We start from the raw sequence: 26,856 nt of genomic DNA, 5'->3' as shown, positions 1-26,856 counted from the left end.
GATATTCTCCAATTGCTGTTCAATGTACTCCTCATTGTCACTCTCTGAAGAGTCCTCATAAATTGCGACATCTTCAAATCCATGCTGATGCCACATTTTTTAAATGATTTCACAACAACTTCTGTTTTAACTCCCTGCCATGACTTAAAAACGATATTGTATGGATAATTATATTCCTAACAAGTGTTTCATTTTATAATTTATTCAATAATACTATAGAATATGTACCTAAAAGGGCACATTTGTATGCTTGGAGGAGACAAAATGTTTACTACCCTTGTATAACGCGCACCCAGATTTTAGAGCTAAAAAAATTGGGAAAAAAGTGCGCGTTATACACGGAAAAATACGGTAAATTTAATGAATCAATTGCGTCAACAGACTTTTTAAATCGTCTGATTGACGTGCAGCAATGTTGTCACCGTGCCATAATGCGAGCCGTGGGCACTCACGCACTCCGCGCGCACTATAAACAAAAATGGCTGCGATCCGGTCGGGGCACTCATTCTCCGTAATTCGCGTTGCGTTTGTTGTGTTTGTGTAGTAGGCTCCGCAGAAGGGTTGAAGTTTTCGCTTCAGCTCCCGAGCGTCTCGATCCACCCTCCTGGTGTGCAGCAGCGAAAGGCCGATTTCAGCGGCAACGGCAACCCATTCGACGACGGCAATCACGGCAGCACACGGATTGCATCGCGGGGTTCCGCCTGTACCCAGTTTCGGTGTGTAGAAAAAAGTGTTGCCCCCTCCACCGCAAGTGCACAGGTAGCCCGTCTGCAGGTTGCCAGGTTCGCGCTGGAACCAGTTCGGGTTAGCCACCTACCGATCAGCCGACAGACCAGCTCGTGGCCAGAGGAACCGACGGCGGCGGTGATTCCAAAACGGACACAGATCCAGCAGTACGTGCGTAGCCCCCCCTACCGGCCATCTCCGTGGTGCTCGGAATACGTGGGACCCGTTTTTGTGCCTTTTTTCGGCCGGTTCGGTCCGCCTCTGACAAACGGTGTGTGCCTGTGTGCACGGTTCGGGGCCACAAAACCACCGTGGCAGGCAGCTCGAAAAGTTGAACCCGCATCTTTTCCCGTGTTCCGCGCTTCCGTGTGTCACTCCGTTACGCGTCGCCACAAGGGGGTTCTTGTTTCGGCTGGCTGCGGGAAAGACCATAAACGATGTTGACCCTTCCGGTGGTTCGTAGGCCGCGGCGGTCTGTTGTGTCGCGGCGTGTACTTTGGGCGTAGAAAAGGTGCCAAGGCGCCACCAAAAGCGAGACGAGCGAAAAAAAACAAACGTCTAGCCCCCACGGAAGAAAGCTGTCCCAGAAAACCGAAAAGAGAAATAAAATACACGCAGCTCGCACCTCACTCACAACACCAACGGTGATTCGTTCGGTGGTAGTAGTTGTGTACTCGGATCGTCGTCGCCGCTCCTGTTGTTTCCTGCTCCTGAAAGCTGACGCTTCCGGCGGATTGCGTGGAAAGGTGCGAAAAAACCCAAAAACACATGCTATCCGAGGGCCACAACCTACGACCTGTGCGAAAGTGCGTGAATTCGGGTTGTGAAATTTTCTGTGAGCTCCGTTTTCTCCGCGTGAGAAGAGTGCGAAAATTGCTCATCCCAGTCACCGTTGAGCGAGTGTGAACAAGGTTAATACACGGACGGGGCCTTCACGATGTTTTTATTGTTGTGGAGCGCTGTTTGGAGCATCTAAAATGGAGGTTTTTGCAACACACCGCAGAGGTGTGACGGAAAGGGCGCACCGGAAACCGGATGATTCCTTCCCATAAGCAAAGAGCAGCGGTCGTGAGACACGGAACAGGCATGATGAACACTGACAATACGGGCACGGATTGTTGTTGTTGACAAAGTGCGCGTATGCACTGTAAATTGTCCACCCCCTTTGGTTTTCTTTTACTTTGCCCGTCCAAATGGGGGCCAACGTTTTTTGACGCGTGGGAAGTGGAGTATTTATGTATGTGATGATGCGCTCTCCCGGCGGCGGAGTGTGTATTGTTACTTGATAAACGTGAGAATACGAAAGAGTGAGAGAAAGAGAGAGAGATAGTTTAATCCTGTTGGCCAGTACATGATTATGCTGCTATGACATTCGTGAGTAGGAGATGCAATTAGAGCAGCCCGAAAGCACGATCCGCCAGCATAAATTGTGTGGTGAGCAGTGCCAGTACGTGGCAATTAAAGGCAGAGCCACAGTCAGATCCAAGATTACATTGAAAGCCAACATGGAATCTTCACAACAATCACACTATCTCCCTCTCTCTCTCGCGCTCTGCTGCTGCTGCTCTCTGTTTCGTTTCTTTTTCCGTTCCGTTTCGAGTGATACGCATTGAGTACACCACCAACAACATAGTTCTTCGGGATGTGTTCGGCGATGGGGCTTGCGTTTTCTTTTTCTCGAAAGGGGCACTCCATCCATGAAGCATCAAAGGAAGTGTGCGACGGTTAGCAATTTCCTTATTTTACGCCTATTGCGCCCGAGGTTCAAGTTTTGCGTTGAATCTTCGCGCTGCGTTGGAGGGACCGAGAGTTACAATTTCGCCTTGATTATTACTCAATCAGCTGGATCGGCGCGATTTGTCATTAGTTGCGGTTGTGGTGTCTACAGCAGCAACACCCCGTGGCCGCCAGAGTGAAACAGTGTTCGTGCGTGAGTGAGTGAGCAGGGTGGGCAACTCTCCATCCTTCCCCCCGCAGCAGGCAAAGGTGGAAAGCATAATAGAGAAACATAGCAAACCGGCGCCGTTGCTCCGGTGCTGAGTGAGTGAGTTGAAAAGGTGACCAGTGAGCAGCAGCCGTAAGGCTTCTCGCAGTGTTGTTGGTAGGTCGCTACCGGAACCGGGCCACCGTTCCCATTTGCCGTGCGGGCACCAGAAGCACGCCAGTGTTACGTTCGTGTCCTTCAGTGCGCCTGCCTGTGTGCGTGGGGCAGCTCAAATGGTCTATGGCCGTCACCTGTCGCCGTCAGCAACAACACGGCTAGTGCCTCGAAGCGCTGGAAAGGAGCTAAGGAGGCACTGAAGAGGAGCTGACCGATAATCCGCTGGCAGAGAAGCATCAAATACATTAATCTTCGCCATTTCGCAAACAACGCCATCGACGCCCTTGATAAACGGAGGTGGAGGATTATGGTCGCCGGCTAGACGCGAATCGAAAGGTGGATCATCACCAATTTCGGCGTCGATCAACCCTGGCCGCCGATCGCAGCCCGTTTCGAATGTTGCGTCGATTGCGAAAGACGGCGGCGATCACCGACTCAGCAGCAGCCGACGACGCTCCGGGCGCCCGTCCAGCTTTCGATGGTGAGTGGAGACCCCCGGGTTGGGCGAGAAAACGTAAACGGTGGTAATCTGGTGTCTTTCCATCGTAGGAATTCGGTGCAGTATGTTGGGAGTTTCTACCGAAGAAAGTCTTATCTGACGATCCCCACACCCAAACACACACTCTTAATTCACGCTCTTAATTCACTTGTAGAAAGTAAGTGCCTGCCACAGCGGTGCATGGGTAATGAATCGATTCAGTGGCTTTAATCGGCGAAGGCCACCGCCACTACAGCTTCAGTAAGCTGCTGCGGTGGCCCATCTTTATTTATCTGCATCGTCTTCTGCGTCGCCCAATTAGCTCGGGTGCAAACACTGCAAATCCCTCGGCGTCGGCGGGGAGCGATTTACTTTCGAAGCCATTCCGCCGCCAATAGCTTCATAAATAAGATGGCAGCATAACATATGTTTGGCTACTAGTGGGTTCCTTTTGCGCGATCCGCCCTACGCCAGGCGGAAAATGGCCGCTGGTCCACCCTGCGTACTAGTAGGTGGTGCCTCGGAAGGAAGGAGGAACACTCGCTGCGCTCCCCTCATTACTCATTACCCGATCGTTACCGCGCCCTTCCTCAAGGGACTGTGTTTTCTTCTCCCATTCATTAGCAGTTTTTGCAATGCAAATTCACTTTTCCATGCGGAGGACGAAAGCCTCCCCTACCCTTCGGGGGCAGCGGGGACGGAACGGAACCATACGAGAAGGGAAAGTGTGTGTGCCGGTGTGCGCCAAATGGCCACATAATAAAATCTAAATCATTTTCCAATCTCGGGCAGCGCGGGGGGGCCATTCAAATGAGGTGTGTTGTGTCGTTGATCGTTGGTCCAACAGGGCGCGGAGGCACTCCGATGCATATCCGATCTTCCGCATAGAAAGTAACGAAAAGAAAAGTGCACGGCGGGTAGGTCAGCCTTATGCATGGCATTGCAACGCCCAACGGCCGGCCCCGTTGCACGATGGATAGATAATGAATACGTGCATTAAAAATGACTCTCGGGCGAGTAAGAGTTAATTTTCATCGCTGGCGTTGGCGGTTGGTTGGACTCTTTCCGGTTCGCGCAGCGGAGCGTGTGGTCGCACATAATAACGCTGGATAAGAAAAAAATGGTGCAACCAAATAGATGATCGATTCGAATTGTACACATTCGAGGAAACCGGAACGATAACGATCCGGTGTCGTGTTAGAAAACTCATTTTCGTCGCACAAACCTGGCCGTTCGTTTCGCTGCGATTTCACTTTTTTCCGGACAGACTTTTATTTTAATAGCGATTGCTTTTTGCTGTTTCGCCTTTCCTTTCAACGTTTTATTTGTGGCGCCCTTGTCCACCTTTGGTTTGAATCCAAATGTTGGAATTTCAATACATGTTTCGGTTCACACAGCTTTGTGCGGTCGATTTCCCGGTTCTAATCACCTTATTCCTTACCGTTTACAGTTTTCAATCGGCCGAAAAGCGATATAAAAAAGGCGTAGTGACTGACCCCTCCAGGAGTCGTTCACCATCGCTATCTTACCGATACGGGGTTATCTATAATCACTGCTGCAGAATGCGATAAAGCCATCTAATGGTGGGTCTAGGCATTCACGCCTTATTAGCCCTCAGGTGTTCACTTTTGCTTCTTAGCATCATCGGGAATGATCTCGCGGGCCGATTTACTGCCGAGCAGCATCTGATGGCGCTGATAGTAGTGAGAGTCCCGGAACTGGCTGTCGGTTCCGTGGAACCAATCGAGCCAACCGAACACACCGTAACACTGGTTGAACCTGCAAGCAGAAATGTCGCATTAACTCGGGAAGCGCCCGGCCGGTCGATAGATCTTACTTCATGTGATGATAATCATGCGCCTCATTGCTGCTCAGGAATGGCACGTGGTAGCCCGAGTGGCCCGTGATGGTGTCCTGCATGACAAACGTCAGCCACAGGGCGGCCGTCAGGACGTGGCTCTTCATCAGCTGGATGCCGAGCAGCGGTGGTACGGTGTTGCCCAGCAGATGCTCGATCGGGTGCGCATAGATGGCGGCCCAGGCGACGGGCGCCGTGAACTCGTGGTGTTGCTTGTGGATCAGCTTGTAAAGGTGCTTGGAGTGAAGCAACCGGTGGCTGTAGTAGAAGCCGAGTTCCCATCCAATCGCGCAGATGATCAGATCGCGTACCACCTCAAACAGTGACGGCAGCGTCCGGATGTCAATTGCCGTCCTGCCAACCATACCGGTATGGAACCCAACGTACCCGAGCGGGAAACTTATCAGCCACTGATTGATCAGGACCGTCCGTATGATCTGTGGCAATAAGAAAGGGCGAGCTTAATACGGGTTGAGTCTCACCTACAGTAAACTGTCTCGAAGGGGTACCTTCCGCAAATCGGACCCTTTGAGAGGTTCATTTATACCGGGCTGGTTTTTATACTTTCGGAAAACGGCCGGCCACTGGAACAGGTCCATGAAGACGAAGAACGAACCTAGCACCCAGTACAGGGAGTGTGTATAGAAGGTTAGCACCCACACGTACAGCCACTCGGGATCGTCGCCTGCGAAGTGCAATACAACCGTCGGTCACCTTATGTCCTTTTCATGTTGACCACCGCTGAGCTACGCATTGCGTATTCCGATCTTCGGTACGCTTCACACCCACAACATCCAGAAAGGCGTCCCATCGCTGCTGCAGATAGCCACCACCGGTGGTCACGTTGAGCTCCATGTTTGCGCTTAATTTCTAACCACGCCGCAACTTCCGAGATGCTATGGTACACCGTGCCGGATGGCGGCTGTCACTTTACTGAAAGTGGCCACCGAGCGGAAGCGTAATGCCCGAGCACCTCGTTGTGGCCGGTTATCTATCGGAGGCGCGGGAATAGAAAAAAGTTGCGTGTTGTTGCATTCGTTTTAATTTTAAAATCGCTTTGCTCGAATTAATCCGTCCCGCCCGGGTGGGCAGGCGGTGGGCCACTTTCGATCGGGGTCCGTTTGTAGGAGAGAGGGGAGATACGGTACGCGATAAGATAAGAAACCTTTGCCCTCCGGACAATCACCACCCGAAGGGGGCAGTCTGTTTGTAGAATGACGGGGATGAGTTTGAAGGTGCCAGGGCAAGGCAAACAAATTCGACAATCATTAGACCATCGTTTGTTTGGTCATTTATTTGGCCGCGGCTCCCGGCTGAGAGTTGCGCGTTTATTTGACCGCGATTCGCAACCCCGCTCTGTTGTGCTAGGTATTAGGTTATAGGTTCTACTAGGCTCTTTTTGCATCTTCATAACGACATTCGTTTACTTTGGTTAGTTATTAGTTTTCTTACTCGCTTTTCTGTTATTTTGGTACTTGTTGTGTTTATTGCATTAAATTTGGAACTGCATTTTGCATTTCTATTTCATGCTGTGTTTTTATGTTCTTTCCATTTTCTTTTCAAACTTTTCTATTCGGTAAATTGTTTGTTAACTATTGTTCGAGACTCTTTCTATGTTTTTGATCATTTTGTTATTATAATTTCATTATTTATTTCAAAATTGAACGAACGTTTTCTGCTTATACGAGTGGACCTTTCTTCACTGTTTTGGTTTTGGTGAAGAAACAGATGATTGAAAGCTACTGTAAATGTCCAAACGATATGAACCATTGTTTAAATCTGCTCTTCGACATTGTTACTGAGGGCTTGAATGAGACACCGTTCGCATTTAGTATTAATTTCATTCAACATGCATTTTCACGCTTTCACCTCCGACCAAACAAGGAAGCGCACGAAGCAAGGCACGCACCGAACCACGACGTGAGCCATAATCTGCGCAATAAGTACGGTGGCCTCAGTTGTTTACATTCTGGCATTGGCAAAAGCTCGCTTATCGTCCCAGCCACACCAATCGGAATCTCAGACGGGTTTAGACGCGTTGACCATGTTATTGTCGGTCGCCTTTCCTTGAGTCACCGCATGTACGCACGCACGGAGGGCTTTGGCCGGCGCGCGGTGGTCAAGCCATGGCGCAGCACCAGGTGTTGGCCAGCGAAAGTGAGTCTGCTGAAAGTGGATCTCTGTAGCAGCGCACCGAACTGGCTGGCTCTGCGATCCGCCACCGTCGATCCGGAAAGCGTGTCGTCGTAACCGATTTGCATTTTCATCCGTTCCAATTTCGCGCGTGGCGGGATTGTTGCTTGGTGGACAAATCTGGCTGCAGGCATTGGCTCTGCGCACGCGGTCGTTCACCATCAATCACTGTCAAATTTGGTCAGCGTCCCGGGCCCCGCGTTCCCAGGGCCTGCGGTCCCAGGGCCGGCGGTAGAGGTGGAAGCTGCCCTTCGCTTTTGGTTTCGTTTTTACGTTCGGACGCGGAAGAGAGCTCTACCGACCCTAGTATGGTGGTGTGGTCAGTTGGCCATCGGTGATCGCGCTGCGGTCATTCGAGCCACCGTGAAGCCATTGGCGTCGGTACACTATTTTTGACTAATGCTTACTAATGCGAGTTCCGACGGCTCCAGTGGTTGATAAGTTACTGGAACTGGCCTTTCAATGTTAGTGTTGGTCAACATTTTCCAGACACATCTGAATGATTAGGAATATTCAAGTTCGTAGTTTGCCTTCGCTGATTTATATTCCTGCTTTGTTGTTTTTATCAAAGAATTTATTTATATTTAAGGGATATTCGGTTACTCTTCCATTTTAATGGAGTTTATTCATTGCATAAAGCTTGCATTTAAAATAGTCTTAAGTAGGTCAGTCTGAATACTTTAATTAGTGGAAACCTCCAACGAATGTAATCGTCAAGAGCATTTTCCATTTCCCAACGTTCCGACGCTGTGGGAGCCCAAAGTAACTGCTCAATCCTGCCGCACAGTACCTTTGCGCACGGGGCCAACCCATCCACAACCGCCGCCTCCACAACCCAGCCGCTTCCGGCATTCGGTTGTGGTCGCGGACATCGCGATTGCTTAGCCGTTTGCATGCCGTGCCGCGAGTGGTTGAGTTTCATCCGCTTTTCTTTCCCTCCGTCAGAGTCTCTCTGTGTATGTTTTCCATTATGCAACTTGCTCCACATATTTTGACACCCATTTCCGTCCCCCAGCTGCTGCTGGGTGGAAAAGCTTTTCCCTGTATTCCGTTTCCACCTACACACCACCCCGCCGCCGAGACGATGGGTCGCGGAACTGGAACGGCGTCTAAATGGTCATCGGCGGCCAGTGTGTTGTAATGTAATGTTTGTGCCGGGGGGGCCTTTGTTTTGACTTCGCGACGGTCGGCTGATGATTCCTCCACGGAAAGGACTTCCCGTCTCCGGGATCGCGACAGGCGAAATTCGATCACATTACTGGTCGTCGTCGTCGTCGGAACGAACGTGTCACGACTTGCTGGGCTTCACCTTCTTCACGCGAGTGGTCCGCGCCGTCCCTAATTCCTGCCCGGTTGTCCGTCGGTTTTGGTTGATTCATTTGACGCTAGCCGGCCCTGCGGCCACATTTGCATGTGCAGCCCGCCGACAATGCAAATACAGAGAAATGTTAAGTAATTTCCAAACCATTTAGTGTGGGTCGTCTTATGTCACCAAAATGGCGCACACGATGGACTTTCAACGAGGGCCTTCATTGGTACACTTGCCGTCGGTTTTTTATTCAATACTGCAACTTGAGGCGTGTTGCTGCTGCGGGGTGCGAAATTACCTTATTTTCGTCGTTACATGATCGATCGATCGATCGTGCCTTGGGTTCGTGCGGACCGCGGACGCTTTAATGAAGTTAACGCTTAGAGAATAACAGGAACGGGTTGGCAATCTGTCGCTTACGGTTATCGTCACATTGCGGTTGGCGCCTAACTGATACCTCGAACTGATGAACGAATATATGTTTCGATAATTGAATATTTTAAAGGCAAATTAAGTCAATCACACGTCTTTAAGTACTCAATTGTCCTTTCCAATCTTCCTTTTTCATATGAGAAGGTGGTAGTAAAAAATCGATATCACTCGCTATGAGTAGCGAAAAGGGCGATCATCAATTTCTGATTTCACGTGACAAATTGGGGTGCTGTCATCGAAAGGGTCGGCGGAAAGAAAAAGAGATTGGAAAACTGCCGAACCGCTTTTACGTCCAGGTCCAGCAAAACCATTCCGAAAGGTGACTCCCAAACAGGGCCACAGATTGGCGACGAAAGAGAAAGTCACGCAGTGGGAAGAAAGCGTTTATGGAGCAAGCAAAGCATCCCTTCCTTCAAAACTTGCCATCATCCATCGTGTGAGGCTGACGGAATGGCCCCCGGCAGTCGATCAGAGGATTAATTCATTTTGGTGGCAACCTTTCAACACAGGTTCAAAATTCGACAACGACGAAGGGCTACTAATTTGTGGCACACCTGGAAAAGATTTGGGAACGCCACTGGCATCGTGATGAGAACTCTCAACGGCGGACCGTCACTGGTTCTATTTTCGTGCGTGCACCCTCACTACCACGTCTGGCGAGAAGGTTAATTGGGGGCGTAAATTCAAATTTGCGTATTCCGGGGTGTTGGCGTCCACCGTCCTGACAGGCTGGGACAGGCGGCGCTGAGCACCCTTGCCACGTGTGTCACGTACTTTGGCGGCGGTGTACAAAGTACCGATCGACTTTGCCGAAGGTTCGGCATCGACGTCATCGGACCTTTAAAACCGATCGATGTTTGCGGCCAGCTCGCGGGTCGTAGTTGAAAGAAGTGGACGGGTGCGATGGCGGCGAGGTGCGCGGGGAGAGTCCCAAAATTGGGCAATTTCCGACGGGGCGCAAAGGCTGTTATGCGGTGCGTGCGCCTGCATTCGCCCGGCGAGCGGGGTTCACATTACGCGTTTCTCCAGGAAGTCGTCGAACGCGCGTAACGAGTCCGCTGCGTGGCGTCTGGGCCGCAGAAAGCCCATTTCCTCTTCCGCAGAAATCGATACGCGGTGTGCGGTCGGCCGATTTGCTGCTCCCAATTCCCATGCTGCGGCCGCGCTCCGTTGGAAAGCAATTTCATTTCTCTAGATCCTCAACACCATAACATATCGTGAAGTGACGAGAGTGTTTTAAGTTAATAATGCGCGCTCCGCGTCAGTCTGCCAACAATTGTTGGCTTTGGTAATAATATTTTATTTTGTATTTTACGAGCCCGCTCGCAATACGTTTGCGCGCTGCCCTCTGCAGTTGGAATTATTGGCGTAAACTGTGCTGAACAGCGCAACGCAGGGCGCGGTGACGGGCCAAGGCAAAGGGCTGTTGAACGGAGACGATCCCGAGGCGTAGCGAAATGCTCGTGCGTCGTCAGCACAGCATCGAGTATGAAATTGTTGCGGCGAAACAATGGCTCATGATTGTCGCGTCGTTCGTTTTTGGGAGGCCAGTCGAACAGTAACATTTGCTGTGGCCTGCGGAGCACAGCAGCAGCCATTATGAGCGCTTATGTTGGTACAATTCATTTAGTCTGTTAACTGTGTGTTCACTGAAGAAATGTCTATAAATTGAAGCAACTCCCTCATAAGGAGGTCCGTTTTTTGCGCAAAAGCATTCCAAACCGCGGGCCACGATTGAGATAACACGAACAACGGAACGGCTGGAGTGTGGTCGCCACTGAAAGCATAAATCTATTGTGAGTTGCCGCCGCGGACGAAGACTGACTGAGGCCGACTGTGGAAATATGGAACAACGCGCGCGCGAACAACAAATATTGTTGCAACAGTAACCGAGTGGCGTCAGAGGTAGTAAAGCCCATCGGAAAGCAAAATGGCCATCCGTTCCCGGGGGAGGGTAGACCGTAGTTGTGCTGTTGCAATCCGTCTACCGATTGAATTTCCTCATTCCGCGTCCGGCGTGTGGTTCGCTGTTGGTCTCCCTTTTTTCCATTGTTTTATAGAGCCGTCGAAGAAATGACGCGAAAAGGAACTCACCCACAATGGTCATCATCATATTTGTCTAAAGGATTTCCATTAGTTGTAGCGATGTGTTGTGCAGTCGCGCCACAATACGTCAGACCATCCTTCAAATCGCGATCCGCTTCCTGCCACAGGTAATGGGTTTTTTATCATCTGTTTCACTTGTGCTGGTCCGGGCCTGACGAAACAACTCCCATTCTGTCGCCACCGCCAGTGGGTACTATTGCGAAGACGTCTAGCTGTGGCATGCAGAGACTCTATTGTTTCACTTCCCAGGAACCAATAATCCGTTGGCACAGATTTCAGAGTTCCATAAAACGCCACCAGCTTGCTCACAGGCGCCGTTGCCATTGTTTCCCATTCGTGGTGGGGTAGTTGTGTTTGCAAACAGTCGGCAACATACGTGAACCACAACAACATCTCCAATCGAGCCATGGGTGGTGTACATTTTGGTTGCAATTTAGCATCGAGCCGCGCAATTTAAGCGCAACGGCGCCGCGTGTTCTCACACATGAGTGCTTATTCTGCTTAAGAAGGGTAAAGATTAAACCGAGAAGGGCAAATAGAATCCAAATTGCTGTGTTGTTTTCTATTCTCTGTTTTGTACTAACGAAACTGCAAATTGACTCCTGCGACTGCTGTCAAAACTTGGAATCATTCCTGTTATGATTAAGGTGTCAAACCTCGCCAATAAACACTCATTCGCGAAAACACTTATTTTGATCTGCGGGAAATATAAATAAAATTTGTCCCATTTCCCTCATCAAATGGTTGAACTAGTTATAAAGTCGATTCGATCTTGCACCCAAGAGGCCTCCCGTGAGGCCTCGTGACCCTCTGATCTGATTCGATTCGACGATCTGACCGCGCACAGCTTCAATTCACGGAAAGCAGGACACAAACGCGCATCGTGCTCTTGGCTCCGGGGAACCGTGAGAGAATGGCTGTCTCCAATTTCATTCAAACCCACGGATTATGATCGCACGGTGGCCCCCGACCTCTTTAGCAGCAGTGCCAGGGGCCCAGTGATCCAGTTCCACTAATCTTCCACGTTTACCGTTTATACGGTTTATTGTTTCTTTAGCCTATCTGTGCCACCGGAGTCCTATGTTGCCGGTGGGAGACTCAGTACCGATGTTGCTCGTGCCACTCTTGTTCTGTACCCAGCCCAAACGAGGGCTGGGTGTATTTATGATTTCTTTCATCACTCCCGAGCTGTTGGTTGCATAAATCTGGCTGGCATACCACCCCAGCCGTTGCTATCCTGTGCTGGGGCAGTAACTGATCCGATTGCACCCGACGATCGTTTTGGAGGCAACAATTAAGACGGGCAATGAATTTCAAACACAATTTAAAAAATGTGTTCATCACCCCACCGTCTGTCTGTGAGGAGGTTTCAAAATAATTACAAGTTATTGTGGTGGCCGGTGCTTGGCGAGGGCTGAACCGTCGGCGAGAACCGTACGGGCGGCTGCCAGCTTCATGTACGCTTCGGATTGTGCCGGTCAGCCGTGTTTCGCCATTACAGAAGTCGGCTGCCAGACGGCCGTAAAATAGTGTAGCAATGGAGCAACACCCAAACGGACGGATGGTTTATCTAGCCGGTCTGCTGTTTTGTTTTCATTGTTTCTGTTGGGCCCAGCGTACGACGATGTTGGCTGGGTTGAAATTTCCCATCTCTCGGCGTCAGTCTCGCACAAGTAAAATTCAAGTTGCAAAGGCAGCCATCGTTACCTTTTTTATGTTCGTGCGTGCGTCGGTTGTTCTCTTACAAGCACCGATTTGATTGAGCGTTTCTTTTTGCTCGACCATTTAATCGCATTAAATATGGCTTTCACTATGCTTTTGCATGCTTTTGGCTTTTCGCTTCAATATGTGCGCCAACGCTGCGCTTTTCCAGGTCCGAATCTACCTTCAGTTTGGGAGAGGTCACACTCAGGCGGGCAAGATGTCAAGAGACCCATCCCAGATGTGAAAGGTGTTTTGTTATCATTTGAATTTGTTGAATGTCCAGTAAGTCCAGTAACCTACTAAAAACTGCTAAAGGAAGTTGTAGTCATAGTTGATCAAACATAGATAGTGTACAGCAAAATGATGTGTTTCCCATGGACACTAGATGTTTCCCTGGTGATGTGCAGCCATCAGCAAACTAGATTGTTGAATGGGTCGGCTACATCTGGCCTAAATCCTATAAACCGTTTAATCAAGTCGAAAAAAAAGAAACATCCCTCACGATAACATTTTCAACATGAGCTTTATTAAAGCTGTTTTTGGTTTTTCGTTCTGCAAAATTCCATCCTTTTTCTGTTATTTCTTTTTTAAAGACCACCTAACATACTTTACATTGATTTATTCCTCTCGTTCGCCGTTTAGTTTAACATCTTAAAAAAACAATAACACCACAGAAATGTTGGCTCTAGTTTTGAACTGAATGTGATACTGTCGGTGTGCATAGTTTGTGGAGTTTCTGAACAGTTCAAGGGCATTTCAAACTTTTGCACCAAAAACTCTACCCTCGTGGCCTATGGTTCAGTATCAGGCTAAACTACAACGATAACACCATGGTTTACCATTTCGTTTGCGCGTTTTACAGTCCCTACAGATAAAATAGGAAAGAGAATATTCTACCGTGTACAGTCCTACCACAGTTGCCATAGATATTGTCACATCAAAAGAGCAACCAATGCTACTTTCGGTCCGGAGTTTTTTAACACCATTAATTAAATATCTACCACCACGTGGCTTATGCGCTGCGACGGTTTGTTCTCTTTCGTTTGATAAATATTGCGCATCCTTTTTTAAGTAGCTTATCACCGAAGCTCTACAGTAAACTACTAGCCCAGCGGTGCTGTTATTGTAACATTTCCTTGTCTCTATTATTGTTCCGTAAGGGGGTTGTTTGAGAAACGTTTAACTTCTAACATTACGCCTTAAGCCTACGTACGATCCGCGGTGAGATATACGCGCGCACACACACGCTGGGGGTGTAACGATGAAGAGTGAACATATTTGCAGATTATGATGAGCGCTTCCTATTCATAAAAAAAACAAACAACTGAAGTGCCTCCGAGGCTTTCCTACCACTTGATTAGATGCCGGTACTGCTCGTTAACCGAAACCCGCTTGATCGTTTCGTACCCGAGGATGATACTGAAGGAAAATGCGGCCGATTGCACTAATCGGGCGGTTAGGCCCTTAAAGAACATGTGAAACTGTTCCTCGTGCCACAGCTCGCGGAACGCCACGCTCATCGAGTCGAGCCGTTGAACTTGTAACCGTGCCCGGACGATGTCGAGCGGGTTGGTGATGATGGTCGTGGTGAAACCACCGAAGCTACCGGCCACACACTGCACCAGCAGATGCGAAACCCACGGTGGGACGATCTTTAGCAGTTCGTCCTGGTACAGGTGGTAGAAGCCCCACCACATGGCCGAGTTCGGTACGTACGCCATCAGGCTGGCGGTGTAGCCACGGTAGAAGCCAGCAAAACCGTCCCGCCGCATGATTTCGCGCGCAATATCACGCGTAATGCGTAACCGGCTGCTCTCCTTGTCAAAGTTGATACCGAGCGGGTTCACGGCTCCGTTCTTGCCACCGTGTGCCCCCATACCGAGGACCATCGCGTGCTGGGAGATGACATCGAACGGTACGATGATGGTTTGTCCGACGAGCGAGGCGCAGGCACCACCGATCAGCGATTTGGCGCGCTGGTTAGCCCCGTACTGTCCGAGCACGTGCCGGACGCCTTCGTACGTGCTGATGTAGAACACACCGCTCACAATCTGCACCGAGGAGATCCAGAAGCCACGGTACAGACCCGGTATGCCCTCGTTGCGGTAGATCTTGATGCCCGCATCGATCATACCTTTGTAGACGTCGTTCCGGAACTGGACCTGCAGCTGCGTTTTGATCACCGTGAGTGGGTAGAGTGCACAGCGCACGGAAAACGAGCTCAGCATCGACAGGGGGAAAAACTTGCGCTTGTCCATCATGTCCCACTCGATGGTGCGCAGAAAGGGCCCGGTAGTGCCGCCGTCCCCCATCTTGATTTTTTTCGATGCGGAGCCCCCCACCACTGTGTGTCAGATGATGGTCGGTCGTCGACGGCCGGTGTTGTGTTCACTTATCAGACGCGTTGATAATCGTTGCTCGGTTCCAACGAGTCTGTGTGCGTTGGTATCAGCTGTTGGCACTGTCGTCGCTGTGTGAGGTGATGCAAAACCCTCAAAGAGTGACGTCACAACAGCAAGGAGCATCCGTATGTTGAAATATGCTGCGTTCGATTCATCATGGCCCGCGAGACGAATGTGACCTTGTGGCAGTGTTGTTTGCTCCTTTTGTGTTGTGTGTGTTCCCTTTTCACGATTGCTTCACCTTTGCCAGCGGTGCCCGTGATTCCGTGTGGCCGACACAACCGTCCTGTGGGTGGGGAGGATGGGTTAAAATGGAAGATTACTGTTTTTTCTGCTATCTCTGTGTCTATGCTTTCGCTTTCGCCCTCGACAGTAACGATGCGGCCGCTCTCAGCAACTCATTATCATAACACGGATGACCCTCATCTAAACGCTTCCCCGTACGCGAAATGTGTCGTGCCGTTTATGTAATGTGTGTTCCTTGTGCGCATAGCTCTTGCTCGCGGGCAGCCCAATCACAACATGGGACTGTTCTCTTTCTCTCCACGGCAGCATACTGTTTTACCGCGAATCTGATGCACAGAACTTTGCCTCTGCTAGTTTCACACACAAGGTGCACCAACCTTCGTACAACGCACTGTGGGTCCCTTTTTCCAGCACTCTTCATTGCACAGAGCCCAAAACGGTGGCCACCAGTTCGCTGGTACTGTATTTTAGCAGGGTGCTGCGCCTTCCGTCGTTTTGATTTGTTCGGGGCGCGTGATTGCTGTTGTACCGTGGTGCGCTAACTCGACCCATCACCGACGGGTTCGCAGGCCGACATTTCGTGTTCGGTAAAGGTGACTTTAGTACCGTTTGCAGATGATTTGCGTAGGAGCAGCAGCAAAAGTCCGGACGGTGAAGAGAAAAGTTTTGCTCACTCGCGAAGAAAAACAGTGCGCGCACTGGCAGCTGTCAGCTAGACAGCCAGTATCTGGGAGGCCACACGAAGCGTAAAATTAATTTGTAATGCCAAACCGTTTACGTTTCGTTTGGCATTTCTCGGTTTGGCGTTTTTCTGTTTTTCGATTTTGTTGCTATACCAGCAAATAAGAACTTATATTACCCTCTATTTGTAAACAAAGCGTTTTCTAACAGTGTTTGCGGTCGGCCGACTCGTAAACGTTTTGGGCGAGGCGTAAACAGTTTGGCATTACAAATTAATTTTATGCTAGCTTTTACGCTTCGTGTGGCCTCCCAGTATGGCCGATGACAGCTGACATCGTGCGATAGAGCGAGAGCGAGTAGCGGGCTCTCTTTCCTTCCCACGGTCGGTCGTGTTCTGCTCAAGCGCAGCTCATACCATAAAAAGAAGGCGCTCAGCTAAAGGGTGCTCACTGAAATCGGTGCCTTTTATGGCACCGTGTGTTTTGCTTCGCTATCGATTCCAACATGAACATCTGGTTTCGTTATCAGTTCGGCATAACCGGAAAGGGATGGAAAAAAAACCGGAAAGCCTTCGGGCATGGCTCGGTCTCATATGAAATTGTTTGCACTACGATAAAGCAAAGTGAGTTTGCTTAGCTGAACTGATTATGGGCCCGAAATCGTGGCCCCAACCGACCAACGATGGCATATTTTCAAATTCATCACGCAAACAGCGAAACTAATACCGTTTCTTCGTTTACCTTTTCTCCAGATACCACGAACCCAGCTGTCGCGACAAACGAGCTGTATTTGAAGTAGCGACGACCGTAGCCGAAAATGTACCTAGAAGCGTAACTTCCTGCCGGCCCGCGGTACTTTACACCCGGTAGTGCGCGCCGAAAGCAGCAACGAGTTGGACAATCAGTTCCGCGTTTCGTGGTCCCCTTTTGGTAGATCCAAGCCTCCAACCACTGCAGTACCCATCAGCGCGGGTTCTCTCAATCAAGCGGAGCGGACAACGCACCGCTGCGTATAACTCTGCTCTTACCTGGCTCGGCCGTACCGCCATGTCGGAAGGATTTGGCACCGGCCATCAGCAGGAAGCAGCAGCAGCAGCAGCAGCGGCAGCGGCGGCGGCGGCAGCAGCGGCGGCAGCAGCGGCAGCAGCAGGGCAGCTCGGGGAGGACAACATTCTGGGGCACGGTGACGGCGAAGCACACGGAGACTATCAGTGGGCGTACGGTACGATAATGGACTCGTCGCGCGTATCGACCTGTCTCATCTCGATGCTCCTCATCGTATACGGTAGTTTCCGGAGTCTCAATATGGAGCAGGAGCAGCGGGAAAAGGAAAAGAAACGGCAGAGCGAAAGCATGAACAACCTGCTCACCGGCGAACCGGTGCAGCCGGAACAAAGTAAGCATCCTTGGCATGGTGTGCGCCACGCTCTCCCTTTTTGATAACGTACCCTGATTTCCGCAGATAAATTTGCCACCCTGGACACGATGCACGCCCTGTGCCTACCGCTCGGGGCATCCATTTCCCTTCTGGTGATGTTTTTCTTCTTCGATTCGATGCAAATGCTGTTTGCTGTGTGCACTGCTAGTAAGGACAGAAATCGAGTTTCGGACACCCGCCGCCCAATACTAACGTGTCCCATTCGTTGCAGTAATCGCTACCGTGGCTCTTGCGTTCCTGCTGCTCCCGATGTGCCAGTACATTATTCGGCCCTGCACGGACGGCAATCGGATATCGTTCGGTGTGTGCGGTCGGTTTACGGCTGCAGAATTGTTTAGCTTCTCGCTAGCCGTGTCGATCGTGTGCATCTGGGTGCTGACTGGCCACTGGCTCCTGATGGACGCGATGGGCATGGGCCTGTGCGTGGCGTTCATCGCGTTCGTGCGCCTGCCGAGTTTAAAGGTCTCGACGCTCCTGTTGACCGGACTCCTCATCTACGACGTGTTCTGGGTGTTCTTTTCGTCGTACATCTTCAGCACGAACGTGATGGTGAAGGTGGCGACGCGGCCCGCCGACAATCCGGTCGGCATCGTGGCGCGGAAGTTCAATCTCGGGGGCTACGTGAAGGAACCACCGAAACTAAACCTACCCGGGAAGCTGGTATTTCCGAGCATCCACAACAGTGGCCACTTTTCGATGCTCGGCCTGGGCGACATCGTGATGCCCGGCTTGCTGCTCTGCTTCGTGCTGCGCTACGATGCGTACAAAAAGTCACAAACCACGCAGACGGCCGAAACTGGCGTACCGCCCCCGAGGGGCGTCGGCTCGAAGCTTACTTATTTCCATTGTTCCTTACTAGGGTAGGCTTTCGTATGGCGCGAGGTTCGTCGCCGTGAACTGTGTAATGTAATGCCTTTTGTCGTCTCCACATTTCAGTTACTTTCTTGGATTGTTGACCGCGACTGTCAGTTCGGAAGTATTCAAAGCGGCGCAACCAGCGTTACTGTATCTGGTACCGTTTACACTGCTACCTCTGCTAACGATGGCTTACTTGAAGGTAATTCGCAGCTTCTTGAAAACTTTCGATTGTGCGTGGTTCACCAAATTGGTATTTTTGCAGGGCGATCTGCGGCGTATGTGGAGCGAACCGTTCATCATACAGCAGGCATCGAAACAGCTAGAAGTATAAGTGCAAAACCACATTTCCGGATTGTCGTGCCCGGAACGGAAGCGGAACGCTATAGTATTAAGTGAAACAAACGTTTAGACGGAAAGCAAAAGAGCAAACAGATAGACAGAGAGAAAAACCGAGAGAAGGAAAGAAAGAGTGAATGAGTGACATTCACACTAGGTAACCAGTGTAAAAGTTAAAAGGTAAATCAAAGTAGCAAAGTGGTTATCGCAGCAGCCGTACGGACAAATGTTGTGCGCCAACCGCGGAAGAGAGCTAAGCAGCTCGCGGTTGGTGGACAATTACGTTTTAGGCTTAACGTAAGGGAACGGAGGACACAGCACAGCATGGCATGGCACGCATAATCAGCTAAGATAATTCGAAAGATTTTGGTTTGTGAATGTGATTAGGCATTAGTGTGATTAGTAATATGTTTGTGTGTGTATGCGTGTGTTTTGTGTGAGTATGGCATATCCGGTTCGGAAAGGAATCGGAAGAAACACTCACAAAATTCATTACCGGCGAAAAGCCGCCGATCCGAAGCAGAGAGACACTCCATCAAGGACACTGAAAAAGCAGTATGCATAGGAAGCATCTCATTATACACACATCGGTCGTGTATGTCCCGCGACAAATACGAGTCACGAGATTTTTGACATGTGCAGCGCACGCTTTGATCGAGTGTACTGTTTTAAAATTGAGTATTTGTTTTTTTTCTTGTTTTCCTTTTTTCTCGATTTCGCCCAGTTAAGGCACACACATACACACAAACATGCCGGCCGACGGCTGATTCGATGGGCTGCCACGGTTCAAGCGTATTATTTTAGACTGCTAATCGTCCCGGGAAAAGGGCCCCTTTTCATTTGGGAAGATTGTGCAAAATTATTAATGGCTGCCCGTAGCGCGTACCTTAATGCAATTTCAGTTATTTATGATTTATGTAAGAGACCTGAAGTTGATGAAACCGAGTATCCATTAGTACCGAGTGAGCCCATACTCTTTGTTTTACGCATTCGCACTCTCTTCCTTTTTTGGCGTCCCCGGTTGGAGTCGGATCCGGTGTACTGGCTGGCGGAAGGGTTGGCGAGATAGACCCGAAGAAGATACTCGTAGTTTACGTCGCAACTCATCGCTTGGTACTCACGCCTGCTTTCCAAACAAACACACGCATCCTCGTCACACGTTTTTCACGGAAACTTTTTTTGAGGGGACAAAATCACCTCTGAAAGAGGCATCCAGTGCCGGGTGAAAAACAAACACAAAAAAATGTCATAAAAACGTGTGCTTCAAAGTTTCCTTTGAAGGCACAGGCTGGGGCAGAAAAGAAAAACGGTTCAATTAGACGGTAAGCCAAGAGTGCTGTAGAAAGAAGTAAGGTAGGGCAAAGGAGTGTTCGAGCATTCAAATGTGCATAATGCCACACATGTTACGTGTGGGAACTACTTTGGAGACGCATGTTTTTCAGTATGAATTTTCCCCGACACAACCGACATTGCGTGCGGGAACTTCACATCAACCGTCACCGCCGTTTTCTTCTCATCAACCAATATTGTGCGCATAAAGCGTGCCCCTGTCTGATTCATCAACCATCCGTTTTCATCGTCTCGCACGCTGGAAGTGATTTCCTGTGTAATTTTGCTTGCTAATGTGTTCTGATTCCTGTTTGCCACGGAACTGAACTTCGATATGAATAATGTGATAATAATTTTTTTTGTATAATTTCATACCTTCCGCTATCTCGAATGTATACTTTATATACGATTTTTTTTCTATAATCAAAAATACTGTTAATAATAGTGAAAAGAAATATAACTTTTAATTTTTCCAGAAAACAAACCAATCTCAAGAAATTGTATCTTGACCATGATGACAACATCCATTACTCTTGTGAAGTAAAACGAAGCAATTTAAAATAATAATTGTTAATTTTTGTTATAATTTTTGTTCGAAAAAAGCCCGTCCCTTTGAAGTACCCTTTCACACACATGCACACCGTTGTCCACACATACAAATCTCCGCTGCTACGCGTTTGACGTTTCTTGCGGTCCCGCTCTCTCCGTTTGCCCGTTCGCTCTACTGCAAACCCTTTTGGTGCGTTTAGTTTTTTGTTTAGTGTTGCTGTTCAGTGTTTTATTTAGTCGCGCTTTCGCATTGCATTCGGCACGGCGCCGTTTTCAGTGGTGTTAGTGGCAAGCGGAGCCTCGGCAAGCGTTCTCGCTTGACCGACGGACGGTGTTTCCCGGTGTTTATTACATACGGTCGCTGAATTTGTCGCCAAAAATACCGTAATATCGGTCGGGCCCACGGCGGTAATCCTTTAATCACGTCCCATAAAGCGGAGGGCACCACGGTTTGTTGGGCGCTGCTGTTTGATATCAGGTTATCGGTGCGCGGCAATATCGGCCAGTGGCCCTCGGTCTGCGCGGGCAAAGACAAAATAAAAACAAGTCAAGAAGGCAAATCACGGACTCACCGTTCCGCAGGCAACCGAATCGCAACGATAATCAAAGGTGGCCGGTACCCAACAGAGACTAATAATCGTCAACGTGCAAAGCTGTACAACGATTTTACACGCAGATATCGCGTATCAGAGCAACCGCGGGCTGCTTGTGGAGTTCGGTTACATTCTTTCGCTTTGCCACCAGTGTGCCCTCGGAGAACCTGCCAGGCGGTGGCATAGTCTGGCAACCGTTGCAACCGACCCGGAACGGCTGGCCTGGCTGTTCCGCACACCGTTCGAGGTTAGCGGAAAAAATAAGGAAAATCAGTGCACTCAGTGAAGGATAATCGATCGGGGTTCGGTACGGGCATTGAATCGATTGGCTTCGTGCCTGCACCCCAAAGATCCCCAACGGGGATTCCGCCGAGTGCCCGAGAAAATGTGTGCCGCCTTGCTTCAGCGAAAGAGGAACAAAATAGAATGTTCTCCCTCAGCCGTGCTATCGGGTTACAGGTGAAACGGCTTATGCTGCGTTCTGGCAAACATTTCATCGAATATTCGCCGTCCAGGGCTGCTAGCGAGAGTGACGGACGAGAAAAGAAAAACGTGATTGCGAAAGCATGCTGACGGAGTAGGCTTTCCCCTGTGCAGCAGCACCCAGAACCGCAGCAGAGCAACATCGGCCATCTCGGGTGCGTATCCCTGAGCCCGTTGCAGGAAAAGGACACGGGACGTGCTTTCGCAAAGGTGTGTTTGTGCAAGTTGACCTGTGCCTGTCAAACCCGAACTGAGGTTGGTTTCGAAGTATTGGTGCCTGGCACCACGCGCGAAGGCTCCCCGGGATTGCGTGCGTTCCGTGCCCTGTGGTCCGACAGTCGCAGTTGCTGTGTTTCGCTTCCGTGCACCCTTCCAGCTGTGTGCTGGAGCATCGTGGGGCTCACAAAAGTTCGAAACATCATCATTAGCCCCGCGTGTTGCTGCACCAGAGTGTAATTATGTTACGTTTCTGTTTCCATTTTCTCCCATCGCTGTCTGTTCCGTTCACGGCCACGTTTCCACGTTCTGTTCCTATGTTTTCCTAACGGTGCTGAGCAACTTGGCGCGCGGCCACCCATTCGTAGGGCCGACAGCGGAATACGCGATCTTTTTATTTGGTTAATTTTTTACCGATTTGTAGTGGCAATCACAGTGGGCCTACAGCGCCATCGGCAAACAGAAACATCCGCGGGTGTCGTCTGTGGTGGTGAGGCTTGGGGCGAAGACGTTGAAGGCCATGTTCGCCCGGAAGTGCAGCGAACAGTAGCAGTAGTCCGAATCCTTCCGAGGACGCAGTGCAGTGTTCGAGACCTTCTCGCACCAAACACTCAGCAACCGTCGGGCCGGATCGCGTGGCGCCAGGTTTGTGAGCAGAAATGGGTCAAGCCGCGAGCCAGGATGATGCGGAGCAGGGTGGCCAGGGCGCGGAAGAGGAGGACGAGGACGGAGGCATCATCCCGATGCGTTCCGACCGCTATTTGATGGTAAGCGAAGTCCATTCATTCATAAGTTTTTCTGTAGTGTGTTTTTGTTTTGTTTTATCCTCCCAATTCCGGTGTTGTCCTCGCGACCATGTTGCGTGCTGTTTTGCGCATACGCCACCCAGACCGCTTGGGGCGCGAACGGCGTAAAAAGAACTATCGAAAAGGCGCAAATAAAACATTCGCCCAGCGGCGCCTTGTAGCGTTTCTCGGTGGAACCGCGTGCATGAAAGCATAGCGAAGCATAGTTCTTGGGAGTTTCCTTCCGTCCCGTGCAGATCAAACAGAGCGGATTCTACGCCCGACTCGCCACACGCTTGTTGCGTACCATCTCGCTCCGCAGTTTTCTCACGCAATGCGAAGCCCACGTGCAACAGGATGTTGATCAAATGACATTAAATGGAACTGTTTGCTCGCTGCTCGACCATAGTCGGACCGTGCGATGGCCGTTCACTGCCCGGGCTGGGTCGGGTGCCAGGCCACATGCCAGCGAATATGACTCCAACTAGTTTATGCTATGCTGGCTGGTTGCAAACCATCACACAACGGCCGATATGTTTGTTTCATTTTATCCAGTAGCACCATAACGATGGCATTACGCGGCACTAGTCGCCGGGCATTGAATATTAGAGAAAGTTTTTCTTTCTGGATTTGCATCAATTTGAATGAATGGAGGGAGCGCGCTTTGTCCGTGCAACAGATGCGCCACCGGAAAATCGATTTTTTTTAATGGTTTAAATTGAATGGATCACAAACTAAAGACCTTATGATGGGTTGTAAAAACGCGTTGCAAATCTCGACGATGCCCGAGGTGTTTGCAATTATATTATGCATAGAAAAGATGACTAAATAGGAGTGGAAATTGTCTTTCCTGTGTCTTCACTGATGCAGAAACGAAACGTTTCGCTTCGTCGTCGGGGTAGTGTCGATGGTACGCAAAGGGCTGTCCGGGCGCCCTTGGTATGCGGCAAATTTAATGGCACAAATATCGGACATGGCGCTGTGGATGATGTTTAGCATATTCCAATTGAAAAAAGCAAGCAGAGAACGTAACAGTTATAAAAAAACACTCTTCACTGCGAATGCTGTCGTGGTGCAGTATCGCCCTAACAGAGTGATACTTTACGATGAGGGTTGAATTAATAAATAAATACACGGTATACCCGCCAAGTCCTCACTGCAAAGACTCTGTCCTACGAGTCCGCTTGGCCAAAGCTGATGGTCGAAGACGCAAAGACTGAGTTAGTACTGATTATGTTACGAGCTTGATTTTGTTTTATAAACCTTCATGACTAATCAATACACCACTGAGCTTAGATATGAATCGATACTGATTGAGATGATTTTTTGTTGAAAATTAAATCCATTCTTACAGTATATTGCACTTTTTGCAGCAACATTTCTCTTGATAACTTAGCAAAAAACCTTGCCATCGAAGTGTTTGTCTTATAAGCCTCTGCTAAAAGTTATTCAATTTACAACTCAAATTTTGTGGGGCATGTTTTCTTTGCAAAATAGCGAGTTCAAAGGTATTTTCCGAAACAATTTGGGGCGTTCAAACAATAAATAAATTCAACCCCGTTCAAGACCTCAGAGGCATGACCAGTGCATTTCCAATGACGTAGGAAACCGTTTTATCTCGCCCTTGTCGTCGTCGGCATGGGAACTAATGAGCGGGACAAATATTTTTATCAAAAGCCCACCGCAAACAGTAAGATTTACCATCCTGGTTGATGGAGTGGGCCAATCGTTTATATGTGGAGTATCTAACTACCGACACTTGGCACCTACGTCGAACCTATATTTTGGGCCAAAGAAGTTCTTTGGCCCAAAAAATCGATCGATGAAAAATCAATTTGCTCAAGCGGAAGGTGTTAAGTTGTTTATTTTTACATTTAATTAGACACACGCTCTCTGTACGCTGATGGCGGATGGGACCACAAGAACCGGAGATGGAAATGCTGTCTGGCGTCAGTATCCAGTTTGGATAGTAGGTACGGTTGGGAGAAAGCTGTCGGGAGGATCACAATGACCGGTAGCTCCTAAAAATTCGCATTGCATCCGCGAAACATACAAAAACTCAAGCCAGAGAGGCGACGTCACAAATCCTCCTGTTCGATCGCCCGATTGCTCTGCTGTTGACCGTTTCTCGAAGACCCTATTAGAGGCTGGTCCCTTTGGTTGCGATGTGTTTAACACGTTGCGTTGCTCGGTCAATAACGATCTATCGATCAATTGCTGGGTTACTTCGCGAATTCCTGCAACGCTGGCGCGCGTGTATGTGAGATAGATTTTGTGTTTAACGAGCCAATTAATGTCACGGAGAACATACCTCCGTGTACAAAGTGGTACGGGGGGGTACTGAACGACTTTAAAGCCTACGGGCTTACTGGCCTTCGCTGTGGAATAACAACGCTGTTACTATTTGGAATGCATTCGGACGCATTTTCTGTGTGGATTTTAGAGTGAATATTTTGCTTTTACTTACATCAAATATTGCACCTCTGCAATCGCTTCCCTATTGCCGGTGTGGTATCCGTCTTCGGAAAAAGCATCCTGCAGCTTGATGTTCTCATTTATATAATTGATGACGTCGCGCGGTGGCCGACACGTCGCTGGGCATGATGACCGCTCGTGATAATCGCTGGCCATTTGCGAAGTGTAAATTGTCGATATTTGGGGCCAATAATGTTTATTTCCATCATTAGCTGGTAGTGACGATTTTATCATCAGGTGCTGTTACGTATCGCTTCGATACTGTTCGAAACACACCACCTTTGGCGGAGAGCGATTTAGCGAGAAGAAGGTGGTAGATTTTTAAGAAGATTCTGCGAATAGGATTTTTTTATTGTGAACCACTGTAATGCGTCTCGGGAGAACCGCAGCGGTCAGTGTCAATGCTTCCCATACTATAGCGACGTATGCTATAGCCCATTTTAAACGTTCCTTGTTTTTAGGAAACGGCACGCCTCGGTTCCGTTGCCCAGACCGGTCTAAACAAAGTTATCTCCACCTCAAACACAATGCGTGGACGAGAAATTTATGATCCATCACATAACCCGGCCTAACGGCAGGCCGCCCGGCGTTAGAAGTGGTGATTAGCAAGTCTTAAGAGCCTATTAGCAAACAGCCGATATCCGATCGATGCCGAAGAAACACCCGGTCCCGGGGGTCAGCTTAATCTTAATTTTGGCGAAACGCCGATGCTGCGTGATGGACGGAGCTGAGTCATCGGCACGCGCGCCGCCCCAAACGTGACAGCCGGGAGAGTCTGCGCTTCCGTCCCGCCGGAAACTACTTTGTTCCTGCTATCGGAAGTACAATATTTTACTGGGAGATAACGAAATTAGTGCGTTCCTGCCATCTGTTGGTGGCATGGATATTTGCGTATACTGAGCATAGCACCCGGGAGCAGGCAGCTCCCGATCGTCCCGTTTTTGTCCCGATCGTCTACGTCACTCGTCGTGCGATCAGCATCTCACGCATTGATAAGTAGCGCGAACGATAATATTGTTTTAATTTAGGCCAACATTACGATTGGCAATGGAACCCGCATTTAATGATATGCTACAGGGACCTCACCCTTTTGATGAAGCGTCACGATCGCGCACTGACAAATGAACAGAGTACACAGCGGAAGTTGCCGCGGCCAGTACAAGGCGCGTAAGTAACTCACAGTCGCCGAGCGAGAAGCCCTCTGTTGGTCGGGTACCCCTATCTCTCCTATTGTATGGCAAACAGCACGCACACTCCGATGCCCCAAGCCACCCACAACACAACCCCACCTCACAACGCTAAGCCGTGAGGTGGCGGGAGAGAGACAGAGAGGGACAGTTAAGGCAGGCATTGAAAGGGGTGCGAAAATGGACCACCACGCATCGAGGCGGCGGTATTGACAGAGAGTGTACCGAGTACCGGCGATGATGACGGTGATGATGGTTTGCCATTGGCCATTGGTTCCTCTGCTCGCTGCCGGCCACCGAGCACGAGCGGGCGCGCACACACACCCACGAGGCCACGCACACAGTGACTAAAATAGTAGCTCGCGGTCCGAT

At 49.7% G+C, this 26,856-nt stretch overlaps 3 protein-coding genes across 4 annotated transcripts; 1 reads left to right on the top strand and 2 right to left on the bottom strand.

Annotated features, from left to right (window-relative positions):
- Nucleotides 1-4,660: 4,660 nt before the first annotated feature.
- LOC131212784 (fatty acid hydroxylase domain-containing protein 2-like) lies at nt 4,661-6,088 on the bottom strand. The gene is made up of 4 exons (XM_058206800.1): nt 5,949-6,088; nt 5,673-5,848; nt 5,143-5,600; nt 4,661-5,084 (listed from the first exon to the last, which is right to left on the bottom strand). Exons 1-4 carry the CDS (start codon nt 6,016-6,018, stop codon nt 4,928-4,930), a joined length of 861 nt encoding a protein of 286 aa, XP_058062783.1. The 5' UTR covers nt 6,019-6,088; the 3' UTR covers nt 4,661-4,927.
- A 7,355-nt stretch (nt 6,089-13,443) lies between these two features.
- Nucleotides 13,444-16,232, bottom strand: LOC131212783 (solute carrier family 25 member 44). Of its 2 annotated transcripts, none has more exons than XM_058206799.1 (2): nt 16,162-16,232; nt 13,444-15,595 (listed from the first exon to the last, which is right to left on the bottom strand). In XM_058206799.1, the coding sequence occupies exon 2, from the start codon at nt 15,217-15,219 to the stop codon at nt 14,254-14,256; it is 966 nt and encodes a 321-aa protein (XP_058062782.1). In that variant the 5' UTR covers nt 15,220-15,595; nt 16,162-16,232; the 3' UTR covers nt 13,444-14,253. The 2 variants fall into 2 exon arrangements, with proteins under 2 accessions (XP_058062782.1, XP_058062780.1); XM_058206797.1 differs by lacking the exon at nt 16,162-16,232 and adding an exon at nt 15,933-16,152.
- A 1,050-nt stretch (nt 16,233-17,282) lies between these two features.
- LOC131208934 (signal peptide peptidase-like 3) lies at nt 17,283-20,625 on the top strand. The gene is made up of 5 exons (XM_058201877.1): nt 17,283-17,631; nt 17,698-17,820; nt 17,885-18,533; nt 18,610-18,730; nt 18,794-20,625. The coding sequence occupies exons 1-5, from the start codon at nt 17,283-17,285 to the stop codon at nt 18,860-18,862; spliced, it is 1,311 nt and encodes a 436-aa protein (XP_058057860.1). The 3' UTR covers nt 18,863-20,625.
- Nucleotides 20,626-26,856: the final 6,231 nt, after the last annotated feature.

The sequence above is a fragment of the Anopheles bellator genome, chromosome 2 (assembly GCF_943735745.2).
Source record: "Anopheles bellator chromosome 2, idAnoBellAS_SP24_06.2, whole genome shotgun sequence".
Taxonomy (NCBI): domain Eukaryota; kingdom Metazoa; phylum Arthropoda; class Insecta; order Diptera; family Culicidae; genus Anopheles; species Anopheles bellator.
Note: the sequence above shows the minus strand (reverse complement) of the source record. Positions and strands in the feature narration are given on the sequence as shown.

What these genes read in the sequence shown, in the direction of transcription:
- LOC131212784 (XM_058206800.1), bottom strand. Translation starts at nt 6,018, where the DNA reads ATGGAGCTCAACGTGACCACCGGTGGTGGCTATCTGCAGCAGCGATGG. An exon ending in AAGGGTCCGATTTGCGGAAG is followed by an intron (nt 5,601 to 5,672) that starts GTACCCCTTCGA and finishes TTATTGCCACAG; the next exon opens with ATCATACGGACGGTCCTGAT. An exon ending in CATGATTATCATCACATGAA is followed by an intron (nt 5,085 to 5,142) that starts GTAAGATCTATC and finishes TTCTGCTTGCAG; the next exon opens with GTTCAACCAGTGTTACGGTG.
- LOC131212783 (XM_058206799.1), bottom strand. Translation starts at nt 15,219, where the DNA reads ATGGGGGACGGCGGCACTACCGGGCCCTTTCTGCGCACCATCGAGTGG.
- LOC131208934 (XM_058201877.1), top strand. Translation starts at nt 17,283, where the DNA reads ATGTCGGAAGGATTTGGCACCGGCCATCAGCAGGAAGCAGCAGCAGCA. An exon ending in GTTTGCTGTGTGCACTGCTA is followed by an intron (nt 17,821 to 17,884) that starts GTAAGGACAGAA and finishes CATTCGTTGCAG; the next exon opens with TAATCGCTACCGTGGCTCTT. An exon ending in TTCCATTGTTCCTTACTAGG is followed by an intron (nt 18,534 to 18,609) that starts GTAGGCTTTCGT and finishes TCCACATTTCAG; the next exon opens with TTACTTTCTTGGATTGTTGA.